Below are 16,680 nucleotides of genomic sequence, written 5' to 3'. Positions count from 1 at the left end.
TAAGCAGCCATGAGCACATGGTCCCGAGGAAGAAAAGGACAATCCCCAAACATTGAAACCAAAGTAATCTAAAATATATTAAGTGCCTTTCTCTTATTAAATCAGAGAGGTTTTTAGACCTAGAGACAAGAGGATGAGTAAAACTTTTATCTTCCCCTGCTCAGTCTGTTGTGTGTATTCATACAGTGTGTGCTTTCAATTTACTTATTAAACTTTTTCATTTTAAATGCGGTTAATCCGATCTCTGAAGCACGCTAAGCCCCACTGTGTCTACATTTACCGAGATGGGAAAAGCACAGAGACAGACCCCTAAAATGGTGTTTAAGAGAGAGGAGCCCAAACGCAAACCCTTAGGCTGTGGCAAACCTCCTAACGGTCGTTTGCTGCCGGTGGTGTTCCCATGAGAGAGAAGTCAGACGGCAGAGGAACCTGGAGGCTGGAGACTCCCAAGATGCAGAGACAGGCCTGTGTACCACCACACTAGTCACAAGTAGACAAGCCTGTGACAGATCGATGGCTATCGGGCAGCTTCACGTGTGCAAAGAGGAGCTTAATTTTCTGAAGCCTTTCACAACAGCCAAGCAGATCCTCTTTATGTTTCAAGAGCAACATACAACAAGCAGCAAGAACAGATCATACAAACTGTATTTCAGCACACACACACCCAAACACCTCCACTTTGCTTGCCATCTGACCCAGCCAAGTCACTGAAAGACTGATTGCCAGGAAGCGTTTTATTGTTAATACCAACCAGGAGCATAAATATCTCATCCCTAGGAAATGCACCAGGGGAGAGAGGACAGTGGCATCACATTTTTTTTTTTTTTTGGGGGGGGGGGGAACACAAGAAAGGAGAAGCAGAGGAATAAGGTAGCCTTCCCCCGATAGCTCCTGTACTTCAGCTGGGGACTTGCTCAGCCAGTGCACTAGAGAGGTCCAGCCAGTGTTCCGATGCAAGGGCCACAACACAGCTGGGGAGAGCACAGGGGGGTTCAAACCCCTCCCTTGCCACGACACTTTACTAGCTACCTCGGGCTAGTCACGTCCTCTCACCCTGACCTACCTCACAGAGTTCTGCTGAGTACAAAACAGAGGGGAGGACCACGCACACCACGCCTTGAGGTGCTCAGAGGAACAGCAGGGTAAGGAGGTGAGTGAAGAACAGAACATCCCAAAAAGTTCTTGAAGGAACAGAGGGGAGAAAGCTGTCCTTCGATCTGAGCGATAACCGCACAAGTACTAGCCAATAGATGCCCCTCATACTGGCACAGCCGCAATCCAGACTGCACTAGCTATTGCAACACAGGTCTGAGCAAGGAGAAACATTTTTCCTAGCAATGGTGTGTTTTGAATGTTGAGAATGTTCTGCACCAGGAACACATGCTGAAGTGAATCCATCTAGATTCCCTGGAATAGGGGAGGGGGAAAAAGAATAGGGAATAAAGCTTGAATTGAAAGGGATGAACTGCATTTATTGCTGGTTTCATTTCATTGGAATCTCATTACCGGCCCCAGTCGAGGCTTATTTTCCACACTGAGAACGTCATTAAAAAGCTGCAAATTGAAACTCAAGTATCGTTTTTTCGGCAACAGGGGTGCTGCTATTGCAGGTAGACAATGTTTATTCATTAAGAGTGACCTCTCTCTCACATGCATACACACATATACACGAACACACCCACAGAGCAACGGCGCCTGCACCCTCACAGCTACAGGCCCCATGAACTGATTGTGCTCATCGTCACAGCCGGGTTTTTAAGCCTCTAGATCACAACTGCTGTCCCAAAGACGTAGGAACAGGAGGAATGGGTTTCTTCTTAAATACTTTCCAGAATACCACAGCTGCCTTCCTGGAAGTACTGAGAAAATCCTGGCATGTAACAGAAAAGGAAACACTTCGGGATTTGGCAGCAGCACTTGGTCGTTCAAGGGGGTGAATGTGCCACTTCCCGGCAAGTTCAGTACATCTGATTCAAAGTGCTGCTGTTTTAGGGCCTTCTCATCAGACGTAGGGAAAAGATGGGTCCCTTGCAGTACCTGTGACTGGATCCCTCAAGTGCACAATTCAGTGACTCCAATGAGATCTGACCACAGAAAAGCAAACCCAGTCAAGGGGCTCAGCAATTCCACCTCACCAGTCAAGGCAGGCTCAGGGCAAATACGACAGGAAAGAACCTGTTAATGGTCAGTGGTAATCCACGTTAAAGGTTAAGTAATGCGGTCTGTATAGAATTGTTTAATGCTTGTTCTGGTTTGGCACTTGGCCGTCACACAGATCTGGGTCACCTGCCATTCCTGCAGTGCATACAGGTCTCGTGCGAGCTGCAACGAAGCCAACCTTGTTTCCATCAGAGGCTCATTTCCACAGCACTCGAAGCTGTGCGGCTTCTATGACTATAATCTCCTCATACTGGGAAAGATTTGAGAAAACCAACACGTTTTCCTGCACAGATTCCTCAAACAGAGCCTCAGAGCAGACTAGTGCAGAGAAGGTAGTTAGAAACACTGCAGCCAACCGGAAGTCAATCAGGCCGATAAAAAGAGGTACGCAAGCATGTAATAAATATGGCAAAACATCCCCCATGACAATAAATGGGAAGCAATAACTCATGTTCACCCGCCCTCCCTTCCCCACCCCCAGCTTTTTAGCAAAGAAAACATGGATGTTGGCAAAACACCTGCAAGCCGCTCAATTTGGCACCAGCAATCGGTCCATTTCCAGTTTCACACAGAGAAGTCGCTCTCCGAAAACACACAAACATGACCTACATAAGCACTAACGCTCAGAGGCTTGGAGGAGAAGGATGTCGGCAGCAATTCTTAAAAACACAAAAGTTAAAAAACAAACAGGCGGGACTGGGAGGGTGTGTGTGAGGAGTGTTTCCACTGGTCATGTTTTCTTCCTTTTATCCAATCAGAGTCCACCTTTTCTGAGCCAATCATAAATGCATTCCTGGAGTTAGCCTCAATTAGCACAGCCCAGCTGAGCCACCAACAGGGCATGGAGGACAGACTGCTACAAGATGCATTCAGACAGCTGGGCAAGAAGAAACTGAACTGGGGGACGAGGGAAGGCTACCATGGGGGGCAAATCAGGAGAGGGCAAAGGAACTCATGAATGTCCAGCCATCTTCCTTGATCTCCACGAGCCTCGTTTTCCCTGGTCCAGCTCTGTACTGCTGGGACGGCCTTTCCATTACTGCCTTCTGTCTTCCGTCTCCGATCTGGAAAACGCCATCACCCCATCCTCGGCACCTGTGGCGCAGGAGGAAAATACAAGAGAGATGGGTATGACCCTTTGGCACACAGGTAGGCTGCAGCTACAGAAGAGATGAGATGCTTACCTATACAGTGAAAAGAACTTCCTTTGGGACAAGAAAGGGTAAGGAGGAAGAAGCCCAAATAAGAAGCTTGCATCAGAGCAGACACTGATTGTTACAATATTATTTTAGCACTCTTTGAACTACTTTTCTACATGGATTGAAGGTCTTAATTCTTAATCACAAAGTGTGAGATTTAAATGTTAGTTTGCATGTACATATATATTTATTTTTAAATGCATAATCTCATCAAGTTTCAGTGGCTTAATATATTACATTACAATACAAACAAAAAGATCAGCACCAACCTTACTAAAATGCTACCCAGTGATGGAACTCAGTCCCATCTGTCAAATTATCACAAAGTTACACAGGCAGGCCAAGGAAATGTTCAGCCTGGAGAAGGCCCTTTGACAAAAGCAGCACGTTACAAAGCTTCCGGCACTTAATGTCTGAATTGTGTTAATGGTCAGTGACTGCATATCGTGTAAAAGACAATGCAGGAAGACACAGCTTTGTCTTTGTCTCCTAGCCTGTTGTGACTTAATTGCCATCATCATCCTGTTGACACTCCCCGATTTCTCCAGGGCTTCCTTGGAATCGTTTGCTGTGGCCCTTTGTCCCAAGATCCTCTGCTGTGTTCACTGTGAGGCACAAAACATGGCAGCTGCTTCCCGTGTTGTACGTGTGCCTCATGGGACTTGCTCACCGTGTTACATGTGCAGTATGTACATTCAGGCTGGGAGGCAGGGGGGACACACGAAGGGGTGGCAGCAACAACCGTGCATTCTGAGGATTAGCTATTGTGCATTCTGAGAATTAGCTTTGTCAAAGTCCAGCAATGCATTTAGTTGCAACAACACTGGAAGGCAGAGGAGGGAAAGAGGGTCCCCAGCCGGTTCCTCTGAACTTCAGCTCTTCTCTAAGGCAGGATTGTGGCAGAAGGGTTTTAGGAGGAACGTCTCTGCAATGTTTTCATTTGTCACAGGATGTCTGGCCTTCCGATACTGAAATGAAACAATCTCCTTACTCTTTCATCTGCAGATCCTCAGTGAGCGGAATAAAATGAGGAAGTCATCTGCCCCCCAGAAGTTCCTACCCACAGTTTCAAATGTTTGACTAAGCAGTCAAATGAGCTTCATATTTAAAAAAAGGGCAAAAGATCTTTTTAGAACTAAACGATGACATGAGGCACTTTTTCCCCCCTGGCGCCACACATACTAATTAGGCCGGCGTGAACAGATTATATTGGTTTGCTCTGCAGGCTTTCTCTTAAAACTATTAGTGAACAGACAGCCATTCTAAACGCGACTGGTCCAACTGAAGTAACTTTGCCGCTTCTCCTAGCAAAAGAGTAATGTATCCCCCTCCTTCCACAAACCCGCAGCCTTACTGATCTTTTAATATGTAGGTTCAAAGCTCCGCAACACCTCTGGACAGAGATTGAAAACCTTGCTACTTTCTTGAAATAACCACAACAGAGGCCAAACGGAAACTAAGCTTCCTTGCAATTTTCCCAAAAGCAAATTGTTAAATGCAACTGCTCTGATCTTGTTACGTCTGCATACTATTGTTGAGAGACACTTCTCCTCAACTCTTCTGGTCTGCCTCACCTTTCTAGCCAAGAATAAAATAAGGATTTGTCAGATACCACCTGCTGGACTAACACTACTAAAGGTTTAGACAGGCTAAGAAGCTTAGTGGGTTGAGACAAATTAAGTGGAAGGTCTTTTTTAAAAAATAAAAGGTTTAAGAAAGGAAAAATAAAGTTAAGATACTCTACCATTTCAAGCATTCTGCAAGATAACCATTAGCAAGGTGAGACACCACAAACTGTACAAAGTTGACTCTCCTGCCATATCGAATCCGAAATCTCAAACATACAAAATAATTACACTTGGACATCAGCATTTGAACCTCAAACTAGAGAGCTTGGATTCTGACCCGATATACTCAACCAGAACTGAGAATGCAAGCATGAATAGCAGATGTGGCCGTGAGGGTCATTTGTCACATCTTATTCCATGTACGTTAACAAGCTTTTTATAGCAGTAAGTCTCCAGATGTTGCCAACACAAGACTGATACTGTACAACTGACTACAAAACCAGTTATGTGATTTGCGGATCATCAACTGTAGAGGGTCTTACACATGACCCTTTGCCATTAAAGGTTTCTAATGTTTTTTTGTCACAAAATGTAATTTCTTCTAAGCAATAAAGCAAGTGAAGTATCGCTCTCCGTGTACAGCAGGACCTCATAGCATTTCCATTACATGGGAGCCACTGGATCCTTCCTTTCACTATTATTCTACTTTTTGTCAAAAACTATACACAAAATAGTGGCGATCTTCAAAAGTTAAGCAGATACAGGCTACCAGGGCTGTGGTCAGCTGAAACACTGCCCTCCCCCATAAATACAATGAATTTGAGAGGTCACTGCAGAATCTTAAGAGAGTAACGTACCGGGACATTTCAAGCTTTCATGGCTAGAGTAAACACTGTTGTATGCATTAAAGGCATCCTAATTTGAATAATGCCTGCATGCATATTATAATACATGGCTGTAGCCACCATATGTATTTTCTGGACTACACTGGTACGGTAGCTATGAAGCAGGAAAAAAAAAAAAGTAATGTTGTGGGTTGTAAGCTGGACAGATGACTCGTTACACCAAAACAGGCAGAAAGCCTTTTGGATGCTCTGAAGTACTGAGCCAGCTTGGTGTAGTGGTTAAGATCAGCAGACTCTAATCTGAAGAACCGGGTCTGATTCCCTTTTCCACCCACATGAAGCTGGGTGACCTTGGGTAAGTCACAGTTCTCTCAGAGCTCTCTCAGCCCCACCTACCTCACAGGGTGTCTATTGTGGGGAGAGGAAGGGAAGGTAATTGTAAGCCACTCTGAAACATTTTCGGGTAGTGTAGATCGGGGTATAAAACCAACTGTTCTTCTATATAGATGCTATTTTATTATTTTGCCTGGTTATGTTGGAAAATGAACTGTTCCTACTTTAGGGCTGCCAATTCCCCCCGGGGGGCAGATTTCCCCCCGCTTTGGAGGCCCGATTTCCGCCCCCACGGAATCGGGCCCCGGGGGAAACCCCACCCCCTCATGCACGTCACAGGCAAGTGACGTCATGACGCCGGGCACGCTGGGGGCGGAGCCACAGCCATTTGAGGGGAAAACATAGTTTTCCCCTCAAATGGCTGTGGCCCCGCCCCCAGCGTGCCCGGCGTCATGACGTCACTTGCTTGTGACGTGCATGCGGCGCGCGCGCACCCCAGGAGCCATCCCAGACTCCCCCGCCAGCGAGGTAAGTCGATTTGGCAATCCTATCCTACTTATCGGCTTTGTTACACTTACATAGTTTGCTGTATTTTCAATTTTCTGTCACATACAGCCCTGATCTGGATAGCCCAGGCTAGCCCAATCTCATCAGCTTTCAGAAGCTAAGCAAGAGTCTGTCCTGGTTAGGACTTGGATGGGAGACCACTGAGGAAGGACAGGTTTAGTACAACAAAGGCAAGCCAAGGGAAGCCACCTCTCTGAAAACCCCGAGAGGTCACCATAAACCAGCTGCAACTTGACGGCATTTTCCACCGCCACTGAAAGAGAAGGAACGAAGAGGGCAAGTGGGACATAGCAAAAAAGTAAGTAGGATAGGAGCAGTGTTCCCTCTAAGCTGAGTTAGTGTGAGCTAGCTCACAGGTTTTTAGCCTCCGGCTCACACATTTTTGTCTTAGCTCAGGAAGGATGGCTCCAAAGCAAACTGATTTATGCAGCAGCCAAATCGCTCGCTCACAACTTTAATTCCAGTGGCTCACAAAGTAGAATTTTTGCTCACAAGACTCCACAGCTTAGAGGGAACATTGGATAGGAGCAGTGTTCCCTCTAAGCTGAGTTAGTGTGAGCTAGCTCACAGTTTTTTAGCCTCTGGCTCACACATTTTTGTCTTAGCTCAGGAAGGATGGCTCCAGAGCAAACTAATTTATGCAGCAGCCAAATTGCTCGCTCACAACTTTAATGCCAGTAGCTCACAAAGTAGAATTTTTGCACACAATACTCCACAGCTTAGAGGGAACATTGGATAGGAGCCACACGTCTGTGCAGAGATCAGATCCTCAAGTGATTCAATCATCCGTGTGATCCGTTTCAAACTGTTTTTCCTTCCTAAGGTTAATTTACTGCCTGCAGCTAATAGCCAGAAGTACTTTACTCTGATTTTATCCTTTGTTTGGGCCTAGTACAAAAAAAGGGGCTGAACTAGTCTTTAAGATGGCACATAACTCTTTTGTTCTGATTATTAATATGATACTATTGGCCCCAAGCGCAGCCTCCTTAGAAAAGCATAAGATTAAGTATGTGTAAGCTCTATTAGACTTGCTACATTAGGAAAAAAAGAATCAATCGGGAAAAGGCAAGACAGAAATGCAAGGTCAGGTGCAAACCTTCAGATGCCTCCCCCTTAATATGTGGTGTGCACCACCTTTAAGTCTAAAGGTGCCATTGCTGTGTAAATTCCATGGAAAGCAGGGTTTCCTAGCAACAGCAAGATCACAGATGACATCACGGCACAAAGTAGATGAGATGGGTTACCTAACAGGCAGCAGATGTTTGGTTTCTCTCCCCGTTCCCCTACAGCATTTCCCTCTTCCTAAACTGGAGTAAAATAATAAAAAATAAATAAAAATCTCCTCGCGGGTCTTATGTAAGTACACAAGACTTATTTCAAGATAATCTGCCCAGCCCTCCCAGCCAATTTCTCCTTGATGAATTCAGCAACCGAAATCTCTCTCCCCCCTTTTTGACACATCCAGATTACAGTGGCCAGGGCTGAGCAGTTCACAAACACACAAACTCCAGCTGCATAGAGGATATAAAGGTTGTTGCAGCTGGATTATCTATAGCTGGTTTTTTATGCAGGGAAACTAGAGCAAGGTATTAAAATCTATCCTGTGTTTCCCCCGCCCTTCTTCCAAGAAGCTCAGAGCAGCATACAGAGACCCTGTCGTGCCCCTAACCTCAGAACCTTGTGAGGTAGGTTAGGCTGGCAGACAGCAACTAGCTAAAGGGATTTCAAAGTCTAACATACTAGGCACTGCATAACACTGGGTTCCCCGTTATTCCAGTTGTAGAATTTGGGTCTTCCACCTTAGAATCTACCCTGGACAGCCCAGGCTAGCCTGATCTTATCAGATTTCAGAAGCGAAGCAAGGTTAGCCTTGGTTAGTCCTTGGATGGGAGACCACCTAGGAAGTCCAGGGTCGCAATGCAGAGGCAGGCAACGGCAAATCACCCCTGAATGTCTCTTGCCTTGAAAATCCCATGGGGGTTCACCCCAAGTCAGCTGCAACTTGAAGGCACTTTCCACCACCACCAGCTTGGAATCCTGGGTTGCTTAAACCTCAGAACTTTGTATGTTGAAAGCAACAGACGATAAAAGAATGTGTCTTGGGGGAAAGCTTGGTGACATGTTCATTTTCTGTGCCCAGGGATTTTCTTTGGAGTGCCCAACCACATAAATCTGCGCCTGGGACTTAGAAGCCTTTTTACATTTTTACGGCGGGATCAGACCTGTAGTCATCTACTTCATTTTACTTCATCTGCCAGGCATTACACCTGCAAACCCCCCACCCAATGCAGGAATCTAGAAACCCCTTTGGAAGTTCAGTCAGACGGCAGGGAAGATGATCTGTGGGATTTCAAGACTAGTCGCTTTTAAAGCTAGGAGTGGGAGAGAGAGAACTATGCTGGCGCAAGGGCCAAAGTCATGCAGCTTCCCACTCAGCTACACATGGTGTAGTGGTTGGAATGTTCGGCTAGGATCTGGGAGAACAAGATTCGAATCCCTACTCTGCCATGGAAACCCGCTGGGGCGACCCCTTGGGCCACTCAAACACTCTCAGCCCGACCTTCCCCACACAGTTGCTGTGAGGATAAAATGGAGGAGACAAGAACGATGCAGGCCACCTTGGGTCTCCATGGGGGAGAAAGGGGGGGCATAAATGAAGTAAATAGATAAATTGCTCTACAGCCTACGCAAGCAGCAGATTGCAAGGACAAAATAAAGAGCTTGTCACAACCAAAGCTAATTAGGTTGACAGTACCTGAGAATTCAGCACATCATCCATTAACAGATGCTTAAACAGCAATTATGGATGACTGCTTCATGCAGGATAAAGGAAAGGCTGGCTCAAAGAAGGCAATAAGCTTAAAGCCCAAAGCAACTGGATACTACACTGATGCCCGTGTGAAGTCACTCCCTTCACCTGGCTTCAAGAACTACTTGACTTCTGGACTATGAGGCAAGCAAGAAATTCCTCCCTCGGTAATCAGGTGGAAGTTTTTCATTTTGCCTTTTAACTCACGGATGTGTGGCTGGGAGGCTACTGAACACACGTGGCCTAGACCGTGACGTCTTATTTCCAAAGCTGTTCTCAGCACCTATCACGTGGTCTGTGTTCAGTCGAGCTTTCTTGCATTCTGGGAGGCAGCTGCTGCTGCAGAACTTTAACCAGTCCTACCGTTAACAGAATCAGCACAGGTTAAGACCTAAAGCAGATACGCATTCCAGCCTCACTTGCATACATTTAACAGGTAAAATGAGCTCAAGCAAAACTAGAGAAGGCCCGTTGCATCAGGAAAATCAATGAGCTTGAACTGCAGCAGCTGTGGATATTCGCTCCCATGCAGCGAGACCCGAAGACATGTGTCTGCAGCTCTAGCTCCAAGCAGGGTTTTTTTTAAAACACACAAAGCGGACTATGATTTTAACAGTGGCCTCAGATTTCTCGACAGACTCAGCCTTGTTCTCTTGACAGCTCAATGGTGCCCTACAGCTATGGTGCCCATCTGCTCTTCCCCCGTCTCGTTCTCATAAGAAGCCTACAGTTGATGCTTCATCCGACTAAGCCTCCAAAAAGTATGTGGGGGAGGCATGCACTGCCAACAAAATACAAAGCTATGGCATAAATGGAGGAAAAGGCAATCTGGGAAAAAGCCATTTGAAGAAGCTACGAGGCCAGGTACCCAGCAACATCAGTCCGGAGTAGAAAAAAGAATAGAAAAGTATTCTATTGTTGGCCTCTTCAAGCTCAGTCTGATAGAGAAAGTTGGAGTGGCTCATTGTACTCTCAGTTCCCCAACTGCCTTGGGAATCCTTGTCTCTTTTATTTTGTATGCATCCGTGGGGCAGAATGTGTTTGATTGCACGTGTGCACTATGTTATCCCCACCATCCATCGAACACCACACACAATTTAGAAAAACGAGGCTACCTCAATTTGGCAATTGTATGGCCAACCTATGCTTTCTTGGCTACCACAATAGGCAAACTTTATACTTCCTGCCAGCTCACAAGAATGAGAATGACAGGAAAGGAAGGAGAACAGCAGGGGGCAACTCCCTGCATCTTTAACCTTTTGCATGGAAGCTTCTACCCCAGTATTTCAGCTCTCTCTTTTACACTCTAACAAACAGATTTCTAAAGGGGGGGGGGGGAGAAGGACCTTGCTCAAAGAATGAGAACTGCAACAACTTAGGCCCATTTCTTTTCTTTTGCATGTGTGCTGAAATTTCCTGTATTAGATGATCCAACTCTTACGTGCATACTTTTGCCATTTATGTATTTTTAAGAAGTAACAGGAATCGGGTAAATGTGAAGGTCAGGGCACTGCTCAATGGTGTAGAACAGTCCAGAAGATGCAGGTTGATTAACTCCACATTTGCCTATGATGTGTTTGTGGATCAGCATGAATAAATGCTGACTTACTGAACAGAAAAGCAGCTTGTGAAGATTCACATTAAATGACTCATTCTACCAAGCCCCACTTTATACAGGTTTGGAGCTGCTTGAGTCTGTTGCATTTTGGACTCCCCAGCAATGCCCATAAGGTACGTTAAGAGTGACTCACAAACCGTGTCTGGACTAGAAAAAGGAACATGTGACAAATAATGAAGTCACAATTATAGCTTGGGAGCAGAACTTTAATGTGGAATTTTTTTTTTCTCTTGTGAAAGCAACCCTGACAGCTGGAAGAAGGATGTACTTTCTGGAGCATGTTGCATGTGGTTTAGCTTTCCAGCCAAATTCTACACCAGCTTAGTAGAAACCATGGATCTTTATTTTTCCCCTGAAGGGTTTCATATACTTTACCTTAATAACCATCTCCCAGGTAAGAAAGGCTAAGAGTTTGTGGAAAAGTGCATCTAGAAAGCTTTATATCTGATCACGGATTTGAACCTCTGTCCCTTTGTTCCAAATCCAACACTCTAGCCACTCTGTTATACAGGAAGTTTTTGGCAACACATTTCAGTGATGGGTCCTTCGCCTCTTTGAAACAAGAAATAGAATGCTAAATGCACTGGAAGCTATCTTATATCAAGTTGGATCATTGATACTTCTTGCCCAAACCATCCCCTCTAACTGATAGCAGTTCTCTCGAACCTCAAGGAGAGAAAAATCTTCAGCAATACCTGCTGTCTGAAATCACTGAGCTGGTGATTCCAAGGAATGAACTCTGGATCTTTTGCATGCCAGGCATGGGGGGTGCTACTGCTGAGCTGTTGCTGCTCAGACTGGACTATCCTGGCTAAGGGAAAGTGTGACAGGCAAGGATCTCATTTCCCCTTCCAGGTTCAAACATCCTTTGCCTTCATGTACAATTGAAGGACTCTTTCCTCCCTGCCAATTCAGGCCACATCAATCTTAGAACCAAACACCACACTGCACATACAGTATTCCCCCAAAGTGGGTGTCACAGTGCCACCACCTTAACTAGCTCCCACAAAATTGCAGTGACCATCTTTTTCCTAAACTCACAGTGCGGGTGGAGCAGATTTATTTATAAGCACCAGCCCCTAAAACCACCTGCGCAGAATATGTTTGTAGCTTAGCTCCGTGCTCCCCGAGAGACTTGGCTTTCTCCAAGAACCAAGAAGACACTGTTGCTATAGCAACCAATGGCAGTGGAGTCACCAAGGTGGATACTACCACTTACCAACAACCCATCCAATTTTCCAGTTCCATCGTGCAAATAACTAACAGCAGAGCTCACTAACACACCAATTTAGATTGCAAAAAAGCCAAAGGCCAAACTGTATGTCAAAAGTGGCATTTTGACAGCGAGAGCCCTGTAAATTTATCTGACAAACAGCAGCTCAGAACAGACCCTCAAGAGCTGCCGCTTTCCCTCTCGCTTTAATAGGCGGGGAGCTAATGCAGAATAGATCAAAACAGGAGACTGAGAAGGTGGCCAACATTCCCCCAGGCATGTACTTACATAGATTAATGCCTCCGTTCTTTAGATCTTTCATACTTCTAAGCTCACGCTGCAAAGCAATCCTTGGAGCCTCAGTTTCAAAATATCCCCTTGGTGACCGAAACGCCAAAGAGACAGCTTGCTTCATAGAAGTACGGTACTAATTACTTCACACCCTTGAATTCAGACCACTGTGTCTGCAATATTTCCAGATCTTAAGACACACAAATCCTACGCTGTCTACGTTTCTGTATCCCAGTCATGCAGCTCCATTGTCTGATCCTTCACAAAACTTAAAGCTGTAACCCTTTTCTTCAGAGGACTTGGCAAACACCTGAACCCCTGTTGGAAAGAGGGGCATCCCATTCTGTAAGACAAACACCAAACAGTACAGCCAAGTTCCAAACACACAACACCACCATTCTGCAAGCTGTGTACTCTATTGCCTATGTAGACACAAAAGATATCTACCTGAGGCCTGCATCTGGCTAGCATCTTGGACTGGCTCCCTCCGCTAGGGACAAGAAGAAGTCAAACACAACTTGCCTCATTCAGCAAGTACCTTTGTTCCTGGCTATGGTAATAAAGGTGTGGTGAATAATCACCATGATATGTATCTCAGAAGGGAGCTGCTGCAGGTGGAAACAGAATACACACAGCATGGGTTTCAGGGTCGAAATGCAGAATGGCAACCATGGGGAGCAAGCAGCATAGAAAAACAGCCATGCCAACGTATCATTGACTCAGCAAATTTTACACTGCAGCCATATTGAGAAAAATATAAATCGGGGGTCCCCAACATGGTGCCTGTGGGCACCCTGGCAACTGCCAACCCCTTGTCTGGTGCCTGCCAAGTGTTTTTACAAAATGGGTGAAGCTGGGTAGGGTTGGCAACTCAAAAGGGTCCCCTCATGGCCCACAGGCAATCAGGTCGCCTACAGGAACCCGCCAAAGTAACGGGCGACATTTCCCAGGAGAAATACTGCACCGGGCACCCAAGGTCATATAGCACAGCAGACAGATAAAAAAACAGCAGACAGATAATAAAAAACAAAAGGAACAGCAGAAACGAAAGTCATCATCTCATCTCCATGACAGCCAGGCAAGAGGCCGAGCTGACAACAGCTCCTGGAGATTTGAAGGGCTCTGCAGCGCGAGGATCTTTGCTGTGGGACTGGAGTTAAGCAGCAGCAATCATTTTGTGGCTGGCTCCGCCTCCTGAGGCAGCCATTCCGTGGCTTCTTTGTGTTGTTGCGCCCACCACACCGTGTCAGAATTGCCAAGGTGTCCACAAATTCAAAAATGTTGGGGACCTCCAGTATAAACCTTAGCTAACTCCACAATAAAACTAACTTTGGGAGTTCAAAGGTGTGTGTGGGGGGATGTTTTTTTTCTATAGCCGCCAAGCCATACAGCAAAGGCCTTTTGAAACCTCACTCAGATACAAGATATTAAGTAAAGACAACAGACAAAAGCATATCTTAAGGATGCTTTTTACTGGTGGTGGTGGGAATATCCAAGCATGCAACTAGAAGACATACTGCCATCTAGAGGAGAAGCCTTTAATTCACATGCTGGGTTTCAGATCAATCTCTGATTTTCTAAAAACTTACCCTCCCCTCCCTTTACATACTTCTATAGCGTTCCTTTCTCCCACGCATACAGAAGCTACTGTGCGGATTTAAATATAAGTGACATATGCTATTGTGATGACTCAACTACGCAAGTTATTTGGCGCCAAAGATCCTCCAGCCTCATCATATTGAACCTCTCTAGGGCTTAGATTAAAAGTCTGAGCCTCCCTAAATGCAAGACAGAGGTTGCCCAACGGTGCTTATCCACAGTTTAAAGACAAGATTAAAGAGGAAACAGGGTAATGCCTGGAGGAAGCAAGCAGCTCAAATTGGTTGACAAAAACCCTGAAAGTCTGAAACAGCCTCCTGCAATGTCCAAAGAAGAAAGGGCCCTCTGTCAACCAAGACAGGGTCAGGGAGGTGAGTGTATGTTTTCCCCAATGCCCAGAGGAAAGGAGCACAGGGCAGGGAAGAACAGAATATTTGGGATGGGACACCCACACCAGGATAAGGATTGAAGCATACTGGCTGGAGAAAAAGAAATGTATTTCCATTCATGTGGGTTTTAATGTAACAAGGTAACCTCACAGTTGAAAGCAGATTAACTATTTTTTTTAACCTAGCAAGCACCACCACAAAAAAGGAGATTGGTATGCTTAAGATGAAACATGGCAATTCTAGTACTCTCTAGATCAGCATCATGCTTTGTGCCTCATTATGGAAACGCAGCAGTGGTCTTGCAGTTTTATACCATGAATTGTTTTAGCATACCACAACTTTTAAAAAGCTTTAGAACATCACAGCAAGGTATTTTAATTTAAATGACCACGACCATTCAGACCAGGAAATACTTCTAACAGACCCTGGGATACCAAACCCAACACCCCCTGTATCTAACTTGGAAGGCAATAAACATGAACAGCTGCCATTCATGTAAGGGAAAGTTAAAGAGAAGCATTTGGGGCTGACGCTGAAGGACAGGCAAAAACCTCTGGCCACCTGATGCTGAGGGATTCTGCAGACACAAAGACTGACACTGGAGGATTGATGGCAGCCCTCCACCCAAAGGCAGCTCCAATGTTATGGGAAAAGGTACAGTCCCACCTCTTCCAAACAAATGTGCACGTTTGCTTCAAATTGTACAAATTATTTTGCTTTCCTCGGCACAATCCGCAGAAGAACTTTGATTTCAGTACAGATCGCACAGAGCACTCCTCCATCCCACTCCAACCCACAGTCAGTCAGGTCCACCCTTCTGAGTAGGTTACTTCTTCCAAACAGGAACAAGCACAAGGTTTAAAAATCTGTGCTTCTTCCCCATACCTGCTACTCACCCTGATCGATAGAATGCTGAGGAAGCTGGCTAAGTTGGCTATTCACTACCCCTGCGTACGTCCGCAGAAATTCCTCTTCGCTGGCAGTTAACTGCAAAAAGAGAGAAAAAAGTAAATTCATGGGGTTAGAAGAACACAAGTTCAGCTGCAGGATTCCTATCAAGTAACAATTCAGATGCCGTTACAGTTCCATTTAGTTGCTTTTACTCCTACTTATATTAGTTCTTAGCCCTAAGGATACACAGTCAGGGAGACTATAATCCCAAACTGCTTCACTTTAAAAAAAATTAATGAAACACACACCACTGGAAGCCAAGAAATGCAACATAATTTATACACTGTTCATGGTTTAATGTGGCACAGCAATAAACTGAATTCCATTACGGCCAATAACTAGAGATTCTTATCTGCCCAAAGTCAAAAAGAAAACACTCCCAAGTAGATTACACAAATATTCTTATATTCAAGTAAAGGATTAAAGCACATCCTCCTGAATTACCTTGCTTCTCAAGACATAATGACAAATTTTCACATACAGTTTTGTATTTCAAAACAAACCCGGCAGGAGAGAAGTTATGAACCTAAGGCTCAAGATTATCTATGAATTGCCCTGACCGGGATAGCCCATACAAGCCCTATCTCGTCAGATCTTGGAAGTTAAGCAGGGTTGACCCTGGCAAGTTCTTGGAAGGGAGACCTCCAAGGAATACCAGGGTTGGGACTAATGCTCCCTCTAAGCTGTGGAGTCCTGTGAGCAAAAATTCTACTTTGTGAGCTACTGGCATTGTGAACGAGCGGGCTACTGCATGAATTAGTTCACTCTGCAGCCATTCTTCCTGAGCTAAGACAAAAATGAGTGATCCAGAGGCTTAAAAACTGTGAGCTAGCTCACACTAACTCAGTTTAGAGGGAATCCTAGAATGCAGAGGCAGGTAATTTCAAGCCACCTCTCTGAAACGTTCTAGGCCCACTAGGGGTTGCCAGAAGTCGCCATGACTTCCAGGCTCACAAGAACACAAATACTCTTACAAAATAATAATAATAATAATAATAATAATGCAGAGGCAGGTAATTTCAAGCCACCTCTCTGAAACGTTCTAGGCCCACTAGGGGTTGCCAGAAGTCGCCATGACTTCCAGGCTCACAAGAACACAAATACTCTTACAAAATAATAATAATAATAATAATAATAA

General features: G+C 45.2%; 1 protein-coding gene across 1 annotated transcript in view; it reads right to left on the bottom strand.

Moving 5' to 3' along the window:
- Positions 1-653: 653 nt before the first annotated feature.
- Positions 654-16,680, bottom strand: part of CTNNBIP1 (catenin beta interacting protein 1) — a 25,628-nt gene continuing 9,601 nt past the window's right edge. The window contains exons 4-5 of the mRNA XM_015407676.1: positions 15,488-15,578; positions 654-3,255 (exon numbers count right to left, since the gene is read on the bottom strand). Coding sequence (XP_015263162.1) covers positions 3,197-3,255; positions 15,488-15,578 — 150 coding nt within the window. The 3' untranslated portion in view covers positions 654-3,196. The remainder of the gene's footprint in view (positions 3,256-15,487; positions 15,579-16,680) is intronic.

Source organism: Gekko japonicus, unplaced genomic scaffold (assembly GCF_001447785.1).
Source record: "Gekko japonicus isolate JY-2015 unplaced genomic scaffold, Gekko_japonicus_V1.1 scaffold1533, whole genome shotgun sequence".
Taxonomy (NCBI): Eukaryota; Metazoa; Chordata; class Lepidosauria; order Squamata; family Gekkonidae; genus Gekko; species Gekko japonicus.
This window is presented reverse-complemented; position numbering and strand designations above follow the sequence as displayed.